The sequence below is a fragment of the Oncorhynchus keta genome, chromosome 24 (genome assembly GCF_023373465.1).
Source record: "Oncorhynchus keta strain PuntledgeMale-10-30-2019 chromosome 24, Oket_V2, whole genome shotgun sequence".
Taxonomy (NCBI): domain Eukaryota; kingdom Metazoa; phylum Chordata; class Actinopteri; order Salmoniformes; family Salmonidae; genus Oncorhynchus; species Oncorhynchus keta.
The window spans coordinates 38357459-38379722 of NC_068444.1; the positions used below are offsets into that span (position 1 = coordinate 38357459).

The 22264-nt window shown below is 42.7% G+C and overlaps 1 protein-coding gene across 1 annotated transcript in view; it reads right to left on the reverse strand.

The window, feature by feature from the left end:
* Positions 1 to 20625, reverse strand: part of LOC118357507 (glutamate receptor ionotropic, delta-1-like) — a 48494-nt gene extending 27869 nt beyond the window's left edge. The window contains exons 1-2 of the mRNA XM_035734661.1: positions 20257 to 20625; positions 13648 to 13803 (exon numbers count right to left, since the gene is read on the reverse strand). Coding sequence (XP_035590554.1) covers positions 13648 to 13803; positions 20257 to 20338 — 238 coding nt within the window. The 5' untranslated portion in view covers positions 20339 to 20625. The remainder of the gene's footprint in view (positions 1 to 13647; positions 13804 to 20256) is intronic.
* Between the last annotated feature and the right edge of the window lie 1639 nt (positions 20626 to 22264).

The window sequence follows — 22264 nt, forward strand, 5'->3', positions numbered from 1 at the left end:
CTGAGCAGAATTGACGCAACAGGTGGAAACCACACTGATCCATCACAGCAGGAACCGTTGCCATGTCAACCGCCCATAGACCCAGAATAAAGCAACCGGGGTGTGTGTGTAGAGCGAGAAGGGTTGTATTGGAGTTTGTGGATATACATCAGAATTAATTATGCTGTACATGAATAATAAGAATTAGTGAGACCAGGGTGCATCATTCCACTTACTTTTTGTGGACAAATATTTGCCTTAGCGTTCTAAGGGTAAATGGGAACAAAACGTCCCATTCAAGATTCATTTTCTTGATATGAAAATGGATCTTCTTTGATATCATTTGACTCTTGCAAGAGCAGCACAATTTAGGAGTCATTACCATATAAGCATTATATAGGCATTACCGTATGAGGTAGTGATTCAACTCACACTTTCAAAAAACAAATGAGAGCAAATCCTGTGGCTGTGACCTGTAAAGAAACCGATAATGGCAACTCATTACAGCACAAGAAACCAACCACAACGGACTTCAGAAGATGACTTAAGTGGAAGGCATACTGTTTTCTTACGGCTCTTTATTCTATCTCTGTGTTATTTCTGTTCTTTAACCGCGTTCTTCAAACTGCATCCGAGCAGGACAGAAGGAAGTTTAACAGAGTGAAAGGGGAGTTCTCTTCTTTCTTTATTGGGCATTTGAGCAGTTATAAGGCTATGTCTGGACATGAATCAGTTAAATGCCAAATGGCACCCTATCCCTATATAGCGCCCTACATTTGGGACGCACATTTATTTTTGCATGATGTGTTGCCTAGAATCAGTCTTCCTCCTTATACACTCCATTCTCTCTTTCCCCAGGTCACCCGCCTACTCTCAGACAATGAGTCCTCGGGCCCTACCTTGTCCTGTTGACTTATTCATGAAGATGTTTAATAATTTGTCGGTTTATATCACAATGCAAGCATTTTCTCCTCTTTTGGCTTTTTCACCAGAGGTATGCAACAACATAGATAATAGAGCATTGACACCAATGTCACCACAGGTTTTCACCTGGCTATTCCAACACTGTGCATTCATGAACACCCAGCTGTCTAAGCAACTTTCTGGGGATATCTTCAGAGAGACACCACATTTTTTTACAACCTTCGCCTGTCCCTAAGAGTTAAACTATCAAGCGGTACAATTCCCTACTCTGAACCCCCCTCCCCAGTCGAGCTTTAGCCAGGCTAGCTTTGCTACCAGCACTTCCCATGCTAAGCTAAAAGAATCACAGACAAATTAACAAATAACGGACATGAAAAGCGCTATTGGAAAAGTCTGGTGATGTTACAGATTCCTTCCATTCAGCCGCAAGAGCGTTAGTGATGTCGGGCACTGATGTTGGGCGATTAGGCCTGGCTCGCAGTCGGCGTTCCAATTCATCCCAAACGTGTTTGATGGGGTTGAATCAGGGCTATGTGCAGGTCAGTCAAGTTCTTCCACACCGATCTCGACAAACCATTTCTGTATGGACCTCGCTTTGTGTAGGGGGGGCATTGTCATGCTGAAACAGGAAAGGTCCTTCCACAAACTGTTGTCACAAAGTTGAAAGCACAGAATCATCATTGTATGCTGTAGCATTAAGATTTCCCTTCACTGGAAGTAAGGGGCCTAACCCGAACCATGAAAAACAGCACCCGACCATTATTCCTCCTCCACCAAACGTTACAGTTGGCACTAGGCATTGGGGCCGGTAGCGTTCTCCAGGCATCCGCCAAACCCAGAATTTGTCTGTCGTGATTCATCACTCTAGTGCAGGCTTGGGCAACTCCAGTCTTCGGGGGCCTGATTGGTGTCACACTTTTGCCCCAACCCCAGCTAATACGGCTGACTCCAATAATCAACTCGTCATGATGCATTAAAAATGCAATTAGTTTAAATCAGCTGTGTTTGCTGGGGATGGAGAATTGTGTGACTCCAATCAGGACCCCCGAGGACTGGAGTTCCCAAGCCTGCTGTAGAGAATGCATTTACTGCTCCAGAGTCCAACGGCAGTGAGCTTTACACCACTCCAGCAGACGCTTGGCATTGTGCGTGGTGATCTTAGGCTTGTGTGCGGCTACTCTCCCGTGAAAACCCATTTCATTAGCTCTCGACGAACAGTTCTTGTGCTGACGTTGCTAGATGCGGTTTGGAACTCGGTAGTGAGTGTTGCAGACGTTTTCTACGCGCTTCCAGCTGCAGCACTCGCTTGTCTGGCCTACCACTTCGCGACTGAGCCATTTTTGCTCCTAGACGTTATCAATTCAAAATAACAGCACTGCGGGGCAGTTGACGGGGCAGCTCTAGCAGGGCAGAAGTTTTACGAGCTGACTTGTTGGAAAGGTGGCATCTTATGACGGTGCCACGTTGAAAGTCATTCTACTGCCAACGTTTGTCTATGGAGATTGCATGGTTGTGTGCTCGACTTTATACACCTGCCAGCAACGGGTGTGGCTGAAATAGCTGAATCCGCTCGTTTGAAGGTGGTGTCCACATACTTTTACATATTTGTTCACGACCAATCATTTTCTTTTCTTTAATCTATCATACCACCATCAAAGTCCGTCTTTAAGCCTCTGAGGTACACAGTATAATACTCCATCCATATAGGTTATATCCTGACGAGGTCGGCTATATTTGAATACCTTTCAAACAAGCCACCTTGGCAGTATGAATAGTCCCCCCAGAGGCAGTGAGGGGAAATTGGCATTATATCAGTCAGTGGGTGATCCTATGGACTCACCCTACTAACATCCACCCTGCGTACAGTGCTATAGATACTTGATGAGAGTTACACGGGCTAATCTTTTACAGTCACTCCCTTCATCTTCATAATTGATGTATTTTCTTGTAATGGGTTAGGTAGGTAGGTAGGTAGGTAGGTAGGTAGGTAGGTAGGTAGGTAGGTAGGTAGCAGCGGATACTGCTGAGGGGAGGGCGGATCATAATAATGGCTGGAACAGCGCTAATGGAATAGGTTCAAACCCATAGAAACCATGTGTTGGATACCACTCCAGTCATTCCGCTCCAGTCATTACCGCGAGCCCGTCCTCCCCAATTAAGGTACCACCAACCTCCTGTGGTAGCTAGGTTGGTAGGTCGGTAGGCGTGTGAAGTGCGGTGGTAGTGTAAGTGCGACGATTCTCTCATGGCTCAATAAGAGGCATGGGAGACAGCCGTAATAGCTACCCTCTGATGTAATGAGACAATCTCGCCTTAATTGCACAGTTTAATAGTTGAGCCATGTACTTGCTAATTTGAGGCATTTGTCTGCTAAACAGTAGTCATTTTTAGATGATATTTCCCGTGCCGTAATCACTCCAACTTGTTGTTGTGAAACTGTTTTTCCCCCAAGGTTTGTTCACATTCTCTCTTAACAATGCAAATGGCTTCTTGAGATAATTACAGGTCATTGCATCTCTGTTTGTTTCTTTCTTTCTGCGTGCGTCTCTCTCTGCCTCTCTTTCTATCATCTCCCTCGGTAGTACACGGTTCTCCCGAAGGCACAACGGTGACTCACTCTGATTGAATATTGTCATATTATATTGCAGCAGCGAGGTGTATTTGACTGAGCAAAAAGTCTGACATGTCAAATGAGGGATGCGATTGCAGAGCGTGGCGTTCCAGTACATCACCATGGAGGGTGCTGCTGCTGTTCTCCCTCCGTGGCCCTGCAGAGGGAAAGCTGCCACAAAGACAGTCACTAATAACTAAGACCAGGAGTTTTTAATTTACCATGTGACATGACCAGGATAAACTCTAGGCCTTAGTTAGTTAGGCTATAACTACATCTACAGGAAGAGACGGGATATCTTTCCTCTCAATCCAAATCTCTTTATCACTGCGAGTCAAACGAACCAGAACCCAATAGAGATAGGGAAAATAATATCATAAAAAGAGCCAGAAAACATTTCCATTGGGCAGAGTTTAAAGCCCCAGAATGTATCTGTGATCTGTACTGAGATGGATTGCAGAGATCAGAGATTGTAATGGCATTTGCCAGAATGCTCTTTCTCCCTTTGAAAACGAGCCAGAATGAAATCACTGCAACCTTGGAAACTCTTTGAAACTCATTAGCCACTTAAACTGCCAGGCCAAATTTGGCAGATTTATGTGGGGCTTGGATCCGGAAAATGATCCTGCTTAAAGACACGCTCTCGAATTTCGGTATAATTTCATCCAGTAGTTTTGAAAGTGGTGCTCACGAGCCAAAAGTGGTCCCAGTTTATTGTGTACTACAATTTCCTAGTGTGTACTGTCATCCATTTTGCGTGGTACAGTATGTTAAAAACATTGCAATTTTTATGATATCATACATATTTGCCAATTTGTTTGATATGCTACGACTCCAATTGTTGCAATATGTTACGAATTTGTGGTGCTTAAGATCTTGGACATCTTTAAGATCGCAATGCTCATCGTTGATGAACTCAGGGCCTGGTGCAAAAGGCGGTCCCATGAAAAAGGCCCAACCAAGACTAAACCCCACCAAGACTTGAGTATAAGCCTATTTACTGATTGGCTTCATTGACCTCAATAATGTCAATTGGTGAGTTGATAATGTCAAAGGTTATAGAAAAGCCGTAGGCCACATAAGCTGTGGGAAAGGTCAACTTGTGGAGGCCATACACTGCAACTGTCTACATCCACATATTATCCTTCTCTGACCTACCCTCTGGATAACATGAAAACAGTCTAACCAGTCTAACCTGCTAGGGCGAGTAAAATGGTCAGAATGAGGTGTTCTCTCATTTGTGTCTGAAAGTAGATAGCAAGCTAGCCAACGTTAGCCAGTTAGCATAGGTTGTGAGGTCAGAACGCTCGGATCAGCCCTGGGATGCGTTCATAAATGGAGAGCAAGAGAGCGCTCAGAGTGTGCTCTGGGCGCTCGTAAATTCAGAGCGCTGTCAGATTGTTCATTCGGAAATTCAGAGCGTTTTAATACCGAACCGTTCAGAGTGCACACTGAACGCTCTGGTCGAGGAGTAGGGTTGATCCGACTCACAACGGCACTCAAGCACCCAAGCTAACTGCCTAAAGTTAGCTAGCTGGCTAGCTACTTCCAGACGTAAACGAGAGAACACCTCACTCTGACCATTTCTCACCCTAGCAGAGCTGGTTAGGCTGCTTTCATATTATCCAGAGCGTTGGTGACTGTTACTCTGCTGCTGGAAACAATTTAATTTGGCCTTTCTTGCTGACGTTTACTGACACCAGCCGTATTCAATGGGTGTTGAGCGTTCGTAAATCCATCAGTTATTCTGCACTTTAGCACAGTCAGACAAGAGTGCTCTGAAATCAGAGAAGATAGCCAGGGGGAATTTACAAACGCACCCCTATTCCTCGGCCAGTGTGTCCAGTGTGCGCTCTGAATTTACAAACAGACAATCGGACAATGCTCTGATTTGACAAAACGCCCCAGAGTGCACTCTGATCACACACTGGCACTCCAGATTGATTTACGAATTCAATCTGGAGAATTGAAGAATCAGAAGAATACTCAGGGATGTCATCATGATTCATTTCATCTCCACCATCGGAGTCGTTTACATTCATTGGGTCTTCTTGCCATGGTAAATGACGCACGCTCTCACTGTGTACCCCAAATAGGCCAGAGTAGATTGATTAGATGTTGAGATTAGAATATATCAACACAATAGAATGGCCTGCCCTTTTCTTCATTCACAATTGGTGACATAATTACGCATTGTTCTCTTCCCCTCGCTCATCAACTCATCCATTCTCCCCCATCATACTTTAGCCTACTTCATTTATATAATCTCTTATTATAGGCATTGTGTGAAATTAGTTTTGGTATAGTTTAGGTTCCAGTGTAGACTGCTGAGGGGAGGACGGACCATAATAATGGCTGGAACGGTACAAATGGAATGATTTCAAACACATGGTTTCCATGGTTTGATGTGTTTAATTCCATTCCACTAATTCCGCTCCAGCCATAACCACGAGCCCGTTCTCCCCAATTAAGATGCCACCAAGCTCCTGTGTTACGTTCCTTTTCAAGGCAAATATCAGGGTGATTTTCAACTGGGCACGGCATCTTCAACTTGCCCATTAACGCAAACCCTGGGATTTTGGCTGTGCTGTAAGCTCTTAGATTCCATATTCATACATATAAATGCAAGGCATAGAGTATATTTATGTCCCAGTATTAGGTGACAGGCTAATCTATGGTATGGCTTAAGATCTTAACAGTGCACCCACTTGATCAGTTACGAGCAATGAAGGAAAAATATGGGTACATTACACAGGCGTGTTTACATGGGTAAGTGTGATTTTTTAACTGTAACAGTGACTTTTGCAATTCTCCCTACCAGCTATGATGGACATTACCATCTACAGCAGTTGATGTAAATACAGTCGTATTGCCACTAGTCTCCAGTGGTTAAAACGAACCAGCGAGAGCTGCCGTAACACATATATATTATACTACCTGACCCATCAATCATCCCTCACTGCTTCCTTCCGACAGTTAGCGCTGCTTCCGTGTTCCCTTTCATTGCTGGTGGCCGGATAGTAGTTATGTTCCACAGCCACTAGAAATATCGAATAAAACATGTTATTAAGAGTCTTGTTTTAGATGCTGAATTAACGAGGGTCGATTTGGAGGGCTTAATTATGGAATCTGTGAGAATAAGGCAGGACAGTAAAAAAAGGCTGCTCTGACTCCACTTGTCCAATTACAGCAGGGGGGTTATAGGCGCTACTATTGAGTGGTGGTAATGTATCTCTGTTAAATTGATTTGGATATACTGCGAGAATATTTGTGCTCGCTGGAAGGAAAAAATAATAACACTGCAAATCTCCCCTGAAGAATCAGATCAGCTACCTTAAGTGCTGAGATACTTTCCTAACATGGCCTATGCTGTATCCATGTAACATAGGCACCCTGGCAAGAGTGAGCTCCAGTTATCCTCTACAGTCACCTTGACATTTCCACTCTCTGCTCTACTCAGTGGCTAAGAGTAGAGCAGAGCAGCGAGGGTGCCTTGGTGAAGTGCACTCAATAAGAGGCATTTCCCCTCTCGGAGAGTGGTGGCCCATGGCCAGGTCCACAGCCTCCCCTGGCTCCTAAATCAATGTTGCTCCCCCGACTCCATGCTTCAAAAACCATCTCCTCCCACGGTCCCTCCGCAGTCACTGCCCCACTCAGAACAAACACCTAGGGATGGCGCAGAGCTGTGTGGTGGCCAGTATGACAGCTCCACCCACCAGACCACTACTAGCTACATGGAGCTGAAAGGAAAAAAAACTCAAGATACATTGGCTCAGTTCCATTTTCTAATTTTAGAGTATTTTTGGGAAGCCGCCTCTTCCCTGCTTAATACACTTGACCATCCTCCCATAAGAAGTGGCAAGTTACTCCTACGAGTCTGACTCAACTCCTTAACAGGAAGCGCAATAGCACTGAATGGCAAATATCAGATCATCTCTGCTGTACTAAAACATGAGAGATTGCCAACGGTTGACAGCGTGTGCTATATAATGGCGTAGTCGGCAGGATCCAATAGACATGCAGTCAGTGGGTGCCTATCATGTAAGCAGATCAGTACAGAGAAAGAGAGACTGAGGGAGCGAGTCAGAGAGACGAGTTAAGTGAATAAACAAAGCGTGTCGGCAGGCACATTCGTGGGACAGAGGATGGTCATTTGTCCGCGTAGTGGGAGCCATTCCTCACACCGGAGCTCCCCCTCATTTGATTCCCAGGTGTCCTGAAGTTGCCTTTTTCTTAAGCAACACAGAAACATGCACACAACCATCCTCAAACTGCAGGCCTCCACTACTCTGAGCCCGAGCTGCTTGCCAGGCAGCCAGAATACATTTTAAATCAGTGTTTGCATCAGATGCCGGGATGAGTCCGGAAAAGTCCGCAAATTAATTATCCAGGACTGATTCATTTTAAAGCGCGGCACACAGCTAATGGGTGATGCTGCAGAGACAACCACGGCTGTTTATCTTGTGGAGATAAAACTGGGCTTGCACTTTTGGATGTTTATCCACGCTCCAGCTATGCATCTTCTTTCTAAATAGCACCAGTCTGGGAGAATAAGTCAGGGCGGCAACATGATTAATTCTGCCCAATTGTCATAAAATGGTGTCTTTCAGGCCAGCACTGACTGAAGCAGGCTCAGGGTTGGAGCTGGCTGCCAGCTGGGTATGAGTGATTCTCAGCTCTCTGTAGAATCACCACAGAAGAGAGAGCGGGGGAGAGGGCGGGAGGAGGAGAGAAGGAGATCAATCTCATCACTCTGGGTTCCTGGTGTCACACCATCTCTGGTCCTATTTGAGAAGTTGCACAGGGGTGACGGCACATCGAAGGTGTGCGAGTCTCTACCTTCTCATGGAACATAAGAGTAGGCTTGAGTCTTCTGTGCTCTAGTCTTACCATTCTTTTCCATTGCATTGTACTCATCCATTGCACTCCAGCAGACTATGTCACCACCAGGAAACAGGGGAATGTTCTCAATAAACACTCATCTTATCTGCATGGCCACTAAAAAAGGTCATATCAATTAAACGCTTTTCACCGTCAGCACAATGGTGCACTTAAAGCCTGGAGAGAAAAGGTTTTCTGTTTAGTTTTCTAGTGAGATCAATATTGATGCGGTAATCATGGAATTCAACCAGAGAATGCTGCTCCTCTGACAATGAGGAGACAAAAAGCGTTGATTTGTTTTAGACGCAGGACATTGGGGATTGTCTGTGTCAAGAAAGGACAGTGGAAATCTCTCAACGAAATAAAACAATCAGTCATTCAGCGGAGGACGCCAGGGTAAAATGATTGTTTTTTACACTAATGCAGTGGTAATGGAGCTGCTGGTCATGATTAAAAAAATGGTAATTAGCCTAATTTGCTTGGCTTTTAAAAAGCCATTTAAGAATTTGTACAGATGAGAAGAAAAAGTTCAAATCAAAAAGTCTAATCAAATCTTATTGGTCACATACACGTATTTAGCTGATGTTATTGTGGGTGTAGCGAAATGCTTGTGTTTCTAGCTCCAACAGTTCAGTAGTATCAAAAAAGATCTAAGTATCTTCACAACTATACACACAAATCTAAAAGTAAAAGAATAGAATTAAGAAATATCTAAATAGTCGATGTCATATATATATATATATATATATATATATATATATATATTATTTTACCCCCATTTTCGTGGTATCCAAAATCATCGCTAAACTCCCGTACGGGCTCGGGAGAGACGAAGGTCGTGCGTCCTCCAAAACACAACCCAACCAACCTTCTTAACACAGCGCGTATCCAACCCGGAATTCAGCTGCACCAATGTGTCAGAGGAAACACCATGCACCTGGCAACCTGGTTAGCGTTTGCCCTGGTTACCTGGTTAGCCTGGCCTGCCACAGACAAGGATAACCCTACCGGCCAAACCCTCCCTAACCCGGACGACGCTAGGCCAATTGTGCGTCACCCCACGGACCATGGCTGGCTGCGACAGGGTCTGGGCGCGAACCCAGAGTCTCTGGTGGCACACTGCGATGCAGTGCCCTAGACCACTGCGCCACCCGGGAGGCCCTGTGAGCAATGTCATATTTATATATTTCTTAATTCCATTATTTTACTTTTAGAGTTGGATATATTGTTGTAAATCGTTTTGAGATACTCCTGCACTGTTAGCAAATATCCAATAATGACACTTCAGTGTCAGAGTCAATAAAGAAATCCTACCATTATAAAAACTATTCTTTGAGTGGAGATGCTGAGTGTGAGCTTCCAATTCCAATCGTTTTTGCTGAAGCATTTTATAGCTAATGAAAAAGGTAATTTGACAGAAACTTTCAGACATGGTTCTTGATGTTTGAGAACAATAGTTTTATATAGAATCAAATCAAAGGCTTACTGTAAAATAATTGCTTGTTCCAAAGATGAAAAACGACTCCCTAAACGCACAATCTCCATTATTAATGAGCTCCCACTGTCATAAGAAACACTAATGCTTTGTCTTGTATGTGATGCGTTTTCAAACAAGCTAAATCAACTTTACTACAATGAGCAAATGTGTGTGTGTGTGTGTGTGTGTGTGTCACGTTTATTTGCTCTCTTACGAAATGCCTTCTTCGTTGGTGTTGTGAGTTATTCTGTATCCGTGAGCAACCGAAGCAAGAGAGCTATGGTAATGCATGCTTTCCTTGTCCTCAAGCAACACAATATGGACACCCACATTCAGAATGAAACACTGCCCAACACTTACCATAAACAACACAGGCCTGCCTATATGTGCATCCAGTATCTTCACTTTGTATTGGTTATTCACTCCTACAAGATTCTACCAAATCATGTCACTCTCAAATGTAAAATGCCACAAAGCAACGGTGTTCTGTTCTAAGTCAGCCTCCTCCCTCACCACAGGAAGAGAATCATATTAGCAGCCGCACGGCCCCCTGGGAGCCTATCGGTTCGATTGGTCACTGAGAGAGAGAGGAGCGGGCGCTGAGCGCAGGGGTTACTGGACAGCAGGACACATCACAAGGTGTGAATCCCTCCCTTACCCATAATCCTCCACACCCCGAGCTGTCAGCGGTGGTCTCAGAGGGCTGACTATCTGGCGTGGAGGAAAAGGTCAGCGATGAGTGGGAAGTCATCGAGCCACTCCCTGGCTGTGCCGTATTGATCTCCTCTGCCCCTCAATGTCATTAATTGAAAAAGCCCAGGGACTCAACTGTGACCAATTACCGAGCAGCCTCCAATGGTATTAGATGCCATTGTTTGTGTACTTGTGTGCAAAGGCCACATATACTTACATGCAGTTAACATAGATTTTGCTGAAAGAGATTTATGCAAATAATGAGCAGCAAGCCCTTGGCTGCTATTATTGACCTCCTCCGGAAGGTCGTGAAAGGCAAACTGACTTGGTGAGTTTCCGTTTCAATTCAACATCTTCTAATGTGCTGTATGTAATGTATACGGACCCCTGGCAAGTAATGACGACATGGTTAACGAGCAATTGACCAATTGAACTTTGAATTCCACTGCTTCTGCCCCGCTTACCCCTTCAAAGTAGCAGGTAACATTGCAAATAAAAAAATGACTGGTCATTGGTCAGAATAATCAGATCAGATTGTGAAGGTGTTTTTGCTGTGGGCTGAAAACACCATCCCACCCGAACAGGCTGAAGTTTTTTAATATATTTTTTAAGCTCTTACACTTGTAAGGGATTTCCTCTTCTTCTGAAGAGGAGAGAGAAGGATCGGAGGACCAATATGTGGCGTGGTAAGTGTCCATGGTTCTTTTACTAAGAAATACTCAACATGAACAACTGAATACAAAAACAATAAACGTGGACCGAACGAAAACCAAAACAGTAGTGAAAAACAGACATGGAAACAAACACCCACAAACACACAGTGAAACCCAGACTACCTAAGTATGATTCTCAATCAGAGACAACTAATGACACCTGCCTCTGATTGAGAACCATACTAGGCCGAAACATAGAAATCCCCAAATCATAGAAAAACAAACATAGACTGCCCATACTAAATAATGACAAAACAACGGAAATAAAGGTCAGAACGTGACAACACTAAAAGGGCATCCTTGTAATTTTCACAATTTCAGATGTTATTTATACCTTAGTGTGGAAATATATATTTAAAAAAAAAGGCAAATGCGGTTTTTGACTGTACTGCTCCTTTAAGCAGCAGTTGTGCTTTTTCAATTCAGAAAAAAAGGTACAGGCCGATTCCAGCGTATGGATGTTACAATTGTACACAAAAATCTAAACTTGAATGTCTCACAGAATGGACAAAATAAATAAATGAAACTTTTGATGTGTACGTCTTGGGGGGAGTGTATACCAAAGAAGAGTGGACTTCTAAATATTGGCATGTTGGGCAAATAAGAGGTTGTATGTATGTTACACGACATGGACCAACTTTTTGGGGTGACTGAACTCATTAGCAAAAGTCTGTGAGTTTGTAAGTGCCAGGTCAAAACATGGATAGACCATTTGGGAAGAAAAGGCTTGGCTGAACACACAAAAAAAAACATTGAAAAGACTGTCATTAACAATGTTACTTTAGAGAGGAAAAACAACTTATATATTTTACACCCTTCGTTATGTTACAGTCTGAAACAGAGGCTAATTTCTTGATCAACATCTACCATCATCACCAATACAACTCACTATGAAACGAGCAAATTAGGCTACCTGTTTTGAAAGCAACATGTCTTTAAAGGCTGCCTCACACTGGATAGCAATGATGTGTGGAAAATGGAGTCGAGTCCTGCTCGACTCAATACTTCCACCTAGCTTTCTATTCACAGAAGATACTGCTGCTCAACTATTTTGGGGAGCCTTAAGCCTTTTTCACTCTAATCAAATTTTTGAGCATATTCAATTTTAATAATTTTTTCTACCTGCAGTCTGAACAGCCAAACACCAAGTTGAATTGGAAATTGTAAGTGGTTTGAAATCAGATACAAATCTGATTCCTGGCCATGCGACTTGTGTCTGAATAGTCAACTATGATTGAATTGCTTTCAAGTGGGTTTTAGGCTGTTATTTGGCAAATGTTGTTGCTTGCTAGCTACTCTGTTGACAGTTTGACAAGAACATGTGGTAACTAACTAGCTTGTTAATTGTTTACATACAAATTAATGGCCAGTGGTGTAGTGCTATCTTTTTAGGTGAGGGAGCGCCAAAATAATATGTAAATTACGTCACAATTTCCTCAAAGTTTGTACCTACAGGTGTAACAATTGAATAGCCAATCATTATAGAGTATGCATAAAATAAATCCGGCAATTGTAAAGTCTGCCTATTCAGCTGTTTTTAAAATGTTTATTCCTGTTTCGTGAGTGTGCAAATCTGTCATCAAGGCAAAGGGTGGCTACTTTGTAGAATCACCCAAAGGACATCCACCACCCAAAGGACATCCAGCCAACTTGACAAAACTGTGGGAAGCATTGGGGTCAACATGGGCCAGCATCCCTGTGGAACGCTTTCGACACCTTGTCGAGTCCACGCCCCGGCGAATTGAGGCTGTTCTGAGGGCAAAAGTGGTGCAACTCAATATTAGGAGGGTGTTCCTAATGTTTTGTACACACAGTGTACATATTTATTTGGTTTGTCATTCTATAATTTTTTATGGAATTGTTGTGGTAATTCAAATATGACTTATTTAGAATTGATCAGAATTCAATTGTTTTGCCAACTCCGTGTAGCTTGGAAACTCCCATGGCAGGCATTGTTGTCACCTGAGCTTGCTACATAACTTCTGAGCGATAGGCAGCACAAGAGAACCACCACCAATCAGCCTACACCACTGCACACACACCCTTTGTTACGATGACAACTAGCATAGACACGTCAGCAAATGACTGCTTTCTGAAAACACACAAATCTGACTTGGTCACTTGTTCTGACTTGGTCACTTGCTGCTTGGACAGTCAGTATTCCAAAATGGGCCTGCAGTGTAATTAAGGCTTAAGAGCTTCAAATAGGAATAGGTGTTTCACTTTAAATTATCCTCTTCTCCTCTTAAAAAAGAACTAGCCTACAAACTGCACTTGAGGTATAGTTATGCTACTAAGTAGCCTACTAACCAAATATGGCGAAAGGGGGAGAAAAATGCTTTTAAAAATAATTCAATTGCATCCCTTACCTTCCTGGACCGCCTGGAAAGGGTTGTTCGCCTCGACAAGTTTTATGGAGTGTGTGATTTTCTCGCTCTGCAAAATGTCGTCGTTGAGACTGAGGTCTGAGATCGCCAGCTGGAAAACCTCGTCATCCCTCACTGCGTTCTCCTCGAATATGGCACCTGTTGAAAAGATGCAATTGTCAACATTGCAATTATGTGTAGAGATGCATTGCAAAAACTAGGAGTGTATTGATAATGCAAAATCTTTTGCAAAATGTTTCGTTTTTTAAATTTATTTTTTAAGAACAAAACGGGGAGAGACCTTCTTTAAATGTGTGTTGGCGGATCGCAACCAACTGAAAGGTGAATACACCACCACCTACTCTACTGGATTGTGAGGCAGGTCATGGTTTCCCTATTCATCAATTTCTCTTATCTATCCCTGTGTTTCCGCCTACTGTTCTGGATTGTGAATTCATTATACTTTGTGACACAAAAAAGGGAAGCAAAAAAGAACGGGGAAATAGGAAGAAAAATGACCCTTCCAACTAACCCTACACCCATTAAAAACCTCAACATTATTCCACTACTTGGCCCTATCTGATCATACACCAGGCTGGCAGCCTGGGAGGACGGGACACTATCGTTCAACACAACTTGTAACTCTTCTGCAGTAAAATCCTGTATACCCAAGTACTTCTCTGCAGCTGCCACCACAACGTCTATTTCTGTGATTTACGTTCAATTTATGTGGTACAGTTGATAACCATGAATATGAACGCTACGAAACCAACCTTACTGAAGCACCTATCACTCTCTATTGGCCTCAGCTTACACACAAGGAATCTCTTAGCATCCCTCGCCATGGACTCATCTTCTTCTACTATTCACTTCACTGCATCAGCATACAAAACCTTCTGTACTACTCAAATCCTGGCAACCTCAACCTGCCTTTCTCTCACCGGACACTTCTGATCTCCAGCACAATGGGTATCCTTACAATTTACACACAAAACCGATACTACACATTCATTTGTCTCATGCCATCCTGCACACTTCTCACATCTAAGAATCTCCCTCCTGCCCACTGCTGCAACATGACCATAAACTTGGCACCTAAAACACCGTGATGTGTTCGGGACAAAAGCTCTCACTGGATAACTGACACATCCTAACTTGACTTTGTAGGATAAAGACTGCATTAAATTCAGCAGGAAAACAGTGTCTTCACTGTTTCACCACGCTCTCCACCAGGTCTGTGTCACACCAAACAGCGAGCGTCACAGACACCGGGAATCTTCTATTTCAGTTGATTCTCCTCACCACTTAGGGATAGCCCCCCTTTTTTCAATTTTCGCCTAAATCACATACCCAAATCTAACTGCCTGTAGCTCAGGCCCTGAAGCAAAGATATGCATATTCTTTCATTTGAAAGGAAACATTTGTGGAAATGTGAATTGAATGTAGGAGAATATAACAGATCTGGTAGAAGAAAATACAAAGAAAAAACAACCAGTCTTTTTCTACCACCATCTTTGAAATGTAACAGAAAGGTCATAGTTCTAGCCATCACTCTGGTTGTATTTCTGATAGTGTCCACAAGATGGCAGCAGTGTGTGTGCAAAGTTTCAGATGGATAACTTGAAGTATGAATGAACAACAAGACTTTTAGTGTGAAGTTCCCAGGTACATTTGGGCAAATCGTGAGGGACATATTCGCATTCATATTCAATTTTTCTGCCAGAATATGGTCAAATCTGTATACTTTGCCTTTGATTTAGCTTTCCCAATATTAGTCGCCATATTATGAGTTCAACAATTCGTTAACAACCAGTTTTCACAACTCTGAATATCCTTATAATTTTTGTCCAAAATGAAAAGGCAGGCTGTCGTATAAGGTTAGTAGCTACATTTTACAACATATACATGGTTTCCAGCTCACTAGCTATCTAGCTAGCTTTGTTTGACCCCGATTGGTGCTTATTTGACAAATATACAGTCATTCAAGTGATGGCCACCCGCGTCATCGGCGTGCCATGAAGGCGTCGCTCTCTGACCAAATATGGTGTCCTATAGGATATAATACACCCCTAATGAAATAGTGACGTCTTGTTACCTTCTAGGATCTCTGGGGAATAGATACGAATGTGATTTGACTGGTTGAAACAACATTTACAGTGAGATTTTCACAGATTACTTTCTTTGCAAATTTAACGAGTGGAAATACAAAATCGATAGTGCATGCTATATGGACCTTTCCAGGATATGAAAAGGGATTTTATCTAACAAAACGACACATTGTGTTATCTATGGGACCCTTTGGATGATAAATCAGAGCAAGATTTCAGAATGTAAGTACACATTTGACCTTCAGAGGTGAATTTATCAAACCTACCGCAAAGAAAAAAGTGTTTTGTTGTTAGGAGTTCTCCTCAAACAATAGTATGGCATTTTTTTGCAGTAATAGCTACTGTAAAGTGGACAGTGTAGTTATATTAACAATAATGTAAGCTTTCAGTTGATATAAGACACTTATATGTACCGACATTTGTTGTTTCTCTAAAATCTGTGATCTTGACATAATGCCCTGCATGATTGACAACTGTCCTGTTGACGGGACGCCGATCCTTACTAACGCCTCCCCAGTTATCACTCCTTTCAACTGTGTCCAGCTCCGGAGAACAAAGCAAGTCACAGTTCTTGTCCCTAGAAGTGTGGTGGATGGAAGAAATGCAAAAAAATCATTACGATTCCACTTTGAGTTACTTTCACCGAGTCAACAGTCCCCAACCTCCACATATGGATCAGCCAGAAGGCACAGATCTTTCCTCACTTCAGAATCATGTTTGTCATCATTGGGACAAGGCTCATTCTCGGCGGTCTTCAGCCCACCTGCCGCTACAGGTAATTCATTCTCACTCTTGTCATGTTACATTTCTGAGCTACCAGAGTATGTTTTTTAAAATTGTTGTACATGATGCCAATCTTGCTCACCACACCACTTCCCTCTACACTCAACTCCATTACTTCTTCCTCGTTTTCCAAAAATGTCCACATCTCCATGCTCTTTCTGCTCCTTCATCCACTGTAGTAGCAAACTGTTCTTGGTTCTTGTATCTTGAATTTGCCACCATGTCGCGTCGACTAAAAAAGCTCTACCAGCCGCCAGTACTCCCCTTCCCAGGGAGGGACCTACCTGAACGTGTCCAATAGAAACTCTCGTTTTCGTTGCAAAACAGGACAGGATGTTTTACAACTGTTTGGACAAATGATTACACCTGAGACCAACACAGGCAGTTGCATTTCAGTTTCAGAGAAATCTCATTCACCTGATACTTCCACCTATGTGCAATTCCCCTGGGTAAGAGGTTAGTTTCAGAGCAACTATTACAAAAGTAGGCCCTAATGTTTAGGATACAATTTTTCAAGAAATGGATGACATGACACTATTTTCTCTTAAGATGTAGGTTTTCACTGATCCTTATTAGCATTATAAGGAAAGGTTAGTGGATTTACAGTGAGTGGGTGGATGCCAGATCAAGACTTTTCACTTTCCCTCCCTGTCAATCTGGCATATGGTGGTTGGTTACACGCAATACATATATTTTCCCCCATGCACATTGATTTCAGCACCATGGAGAGCAAGGTTGTAGGCCTATATCGACTACCTCAGCTCCAGCTACTGGGCCCAGTTTTTCAAAAGTTATCTGATCGGATTTCGGCAATTGGATAGGATAAAATGCATGAAATAGAACGAATAGAACATGGCATCATTGGCTTTAATGGGGACGCCCATTATATTCATTCTATTCTACACATTTAATCCTATCCAACTGCCAAAATCCGATCAGAAAACTTTTGAAAAACTGGGCCCTGATTGAAGATGTGCTTTAGCTACTTATCTAGGACCAGATTATCCAAACCCTGTCCATTATTTTACCATTGGGAGATGGGGGGGGGGCTTCTTGTTCATGTATCTGTGGTTAGGGGCAACTTCTACCCACTCCTCAGCTTCAGTTACACTGTAAAAACAATTCTCCTGTTGTTTTGATTGTAATTTACTGGCGGTGTAAGTTACTGTAAAAAAAGGTACAATATGTTACGGTAACATATTGTAGACCTCCCTTTTTAACAGTAATTTACAGGTAACTGGCTGCCAATAGCCAATAGCAAATTACAGTTCACTGTAGATATGGGCCAGGCTTCACAAGAGCTCTGGATAAGAGCGTCTGCTAAATGACTAAAATGTAGAATATGCTCGCTGACTTTATGGTAGAACTGCCTAGCCTTTAAAATCCATTCAAGTTTCCTTGAGTTGTTTGTTGATCGGCTACATTATCAATCGTCTGAAGTAAATGATTGTAAACAGCGAAAAGCCTTCCTTGATGTATAACTGGTGTGTTCATCTTAATTAGCATGGGATCAGAATAGCGCGTCTGCCCTCTATTTTATCGGTGAGAATGGATTCGATTCCTGTGTTTCGAGCTCGCCTTCCATTGCAGGGCTGGATAGCCAGCGCCTCTATATCGTCCCATCACCCCGTAAATCAGTCCACGTCAGGTGTCCAACTCATTGGACATACCTATTTCTCCTTTGCATAAGGAACAGCTTCAGCTTTTGGCCAGAAGGATAACTTGAAGAGGAGAGGAAATGAGAGGAGGGTGAAAATATATAGCAATAAGGTAGAGGCAAACGTAATATTCTCTAGGCTTTTTTTGTGCACAATCACAAAATAGTCCTTACCCGTTTGATATCAGGAGTTGGACCATACCCATTAGGCCTAACATTCAGATGTTGAACATCTAATATATTCACTCCTAGGAGGAACCAAGCAAAACAAATGCCACAGAGAAGGCAAAACCAACGATTGGACGAGACACATACTTGCGAAAGGGTTTAGACCGGAATGGAACTCTGCCACATTCAAAAGTGGTCCGTCTTTTGGTTTCCAAATCAGACCACCATTGATTTGAGGGCTCTCCGGAGTTGTTGTGCATGTAGCAGCAGACTGGCTATGAGCAACGAATATTTGAACCGCATGCGTCAAGCAAGCCTTAAAATGAGAATCCATTGTATTCGAACGTAATGGTGCACCACTCTTCGACCTCACTCATTAAGACAATTTCATATGAAGTTAATCAGAAAGATACTTGATTGTTTAAAACATGTTTTGTATATAGCCTACGCAGCATACTCAAGGGTAATGTTTGGTAATGACTTTGCACTCCAAGCCTTTTCTATCAAGATCCCGACAAAATCACATTGGATTCCGAGAGAACAACATGTTCCAAAACACATCAAAACCTTGACGGACATGGAATTAATGTTTAAAAAACATTAGAATAACCAAATACAGAGAAAAGCCCTGGTTTCGACATTAATGATGATGGGGGTGACAAAGTTGCAACGTAACCAACAAGTCCTAATGGCTACATCCGAATGATTCCAACTTGCTTCACGCCTGGTTTGTTAGTCATGTTTTATATCATGGTAAAGCCGACAAAGTGCAAATGCCATCGATGATAATGCATCCAATAGACTTTACGTGTTTTAATTATAAACCCCCGCAACAGCCTAAATGCCTAAACTACTGTCTCAAATGTAAGATGCTTCAGCTGTTATCGTGCTGGATAGCTTTATTTCAACATATTAACTGTTGATCACTGCAGCACTATTGGATACTTAACATGCAAAGGTTTCGATGTCAAATTAAACAAAAATTGATTGTTTTTCTGCTACGGTCTGTGTGTGTGTGTGCGCGTGTGTGTGTGTGTTTGTACGTGCATGCTTGCATGTATACATGCGTGTTTGCATTAGTTGTCTTTGATCCAACAAATGGCATTAAACACATGCCAGTGACATTATTTAGAAATACATTATTCTAGTTATTCGTATTGACCCCCTCCATCTCCCCCGCCGCGAAAATAAGTAGTTTTAGCTTAAATGTAAATTAATGTCAGATAAAATACATTTGACAAATCTGACATGTTACACACCCAAATTCACCAAACAGAGTACACTGGCATCTATTCTAATGTTGGATTCGGACATAAGGGTTTAGTATTTGTCCCTTTGTCATTTATTTCCTTCACAGGCGTTTAACATTTCGCTCACGTTCAATTCAAAGTTCATGCTTATAGATGGGGAGGGGGAGGGGGGGCAATCCTCTAAAAACACACGTTGGTTTAGTTCGTCTGATCCAAGCAAATTAGTTCCATCTTGCTTTGGTTTTGTGGTGTGAATTGCAATATATTTACAATATTGGCTTGCGGAAAAGACACATTGGGTGGTGCACTTTCCCAGAGACTTTCAGTCAAGCATTTGCAAAGACATTCATAAGATATTGTATAATAGGCAACGCAAATTTGACAATTTACTTAGATTTCAAATGATGCTGTAAAATTGCCACAGCTCCCGGGATGGAGCAACGCTATTCACCAGAACTACATATCATTATTGTTTATAAGGTATTTAGTTGTAACTCGCTCTTTATACTAACACATTCATCCTTATGCTTTCCTAAATGTATCCTATATTTAAACAACAACGGAGGACTGTTTTATTCTAAGCACCGAGGGGGTTTATATCACACCTCCGCGTTTGCACCCCGTGTCCCCTGCACAAGCTCCTTACCGATGTGAATGATGGAGTCCGCGCTCGCCACTGAATTGCATTGCAACATCCATAAGGAAAGGCATATTATCAGCAATTCCATCTCCGGTTTTGGCGAAAGCAGCTCATCCACCGTCCCTCGTATGTCGGACAAATCCAAATAAGCAACAGTGCATGAACCAGTTGTTCAGTCTGTGAATAAAAGCCGAAAACAAAACTATAAGGAAGGAGGAAAAACGTCAAGGGGTTTCCTGGGGATAGAATAAGTAAGTGCAAGGGAGGTGGCGGTTGGGCAGAAAAGGCAGGGAAATACTCGGCTTTTCGGTAACGAAGGCTGAGTATCCAGCGCGCTCTGCGGCTCTCGCTCTATCCAGCGCTCGTGGAGTCTGAGACATATCAAACTGCAAACTGCGGAGGAGGGACACCCCCCACGCGCTCTCTCGATAGCTCTCTCTCTCTCTCTCTCGATTTTCTCGACCCACGTGACTGCAGAGACTCTATCTACAACGCTAAGCTGCCCGGAGAAGACAGGGAGAGATGGCATCCGAGCAAGCCGGAGACGGCGACGGCGATCAAGACATGCCCCTGAGGCTCCGTCTATCAGCGAACGCACATTGCCGTGGACGGGAACCTGGAAAACCCAAGAAAATCCGACATTAAAAACACATGGATGGCGCGCAAAGCAGACTTGCATTGCAGTGTAAGTAATCGCACCGGGCGCATGAGTTCCGATGTATAGTTAACTCTCATAATATAACTAACTATCCATTGCTATTATCGAATGACATAACTAGATTGGTGCATGATAACCTGTAAGCAGTGGTGATGCCACAGGTAGGATATAGCGTGCGGAAGGGTCTGTGGATGTGTGCGTAAAACCTGTCCACACCTACAGGTTTATGGGGACCACTTAAAGCGCTGAAACGCCCCAGTTACATGTGGAAATGGACTAATGGCATGAATCGGGAAGAACTGACGTGGAGAGGACTGTTTCGACTAAGCTGTCTGCTTGGAGAGAAGGCGCGAGTGCATGTGCTTCTGGGGATGGGATACCTGCGAGGTAGTTTGGACATAGAGGTTAGACGGGTGGGTCGAGAGCACATCTATCATGGTTTGATACAGGAGCTCTTACTAGCTCGGTTAGCCCACTGTCTTTGTGATTTTTTTTCGTAAGAATGATCTTCTCTGTATTGTATGCTATTTTCTGACAACTAATTCCAGTTTCTCTGCTACTGATCGTGGGCAGTGTTGTAACAATAGCCAACAATTCATATCAATTATATTTGGAGACATTCATGATCAAATATTAAATGTCATTTCCAATAGGTGTACTAATGCCTTGTAACCAACTGTTCATGCATGGTGGTAAATTACCTATCGAACCTCTCATAATTTATGGAGAGACTGCATACATGGACATGGAGCCAAGTGACATCATTGTGTTCTTCTATTTGCTGGACTAACAGGTTCATAGTACATGTTGATAATGGTGAGGACCGAAGAAGGAAGACCACATCTCGAAACTCCAAAAATCGAATGAACTTTCTGGGTTGTTGTTTTTTTTATCTCCCGATGACAGTGGTACGTTTCAGATAAGAAATCTTCATTACAAGAGATTCAACTGTAATATTCTTAGTCTTACAATTAAAGGATATTTCTTGCGATTGAATATGAGACGGAAATTCCCCTTAATTGTTTGGCTAAGTCTGTTTTTATCACGGAGAGATTTCAGCACGAAGAATCCATGGACAGCTCCGGACTACTCCCCGTCCTATGATGCGCTCAATGTCAGATCATTCATGTAGCCAGCCGCGCTTAGACCTACACCTACGGTATGGTATAATAATACGAATGATAATAGTAATAGTAATAATAGTAATAATATTTTTCTTTGCCACTTTAACTGTATGAACGTACGATTTAATTATGTCTTGTAATGAATATATAATGTGTTTTTGGTAAAAACAAATAAAATGTAAAAGGCTATTCAATATCCGTATGAAAACATATTTGACTGCTTATTGCAGGA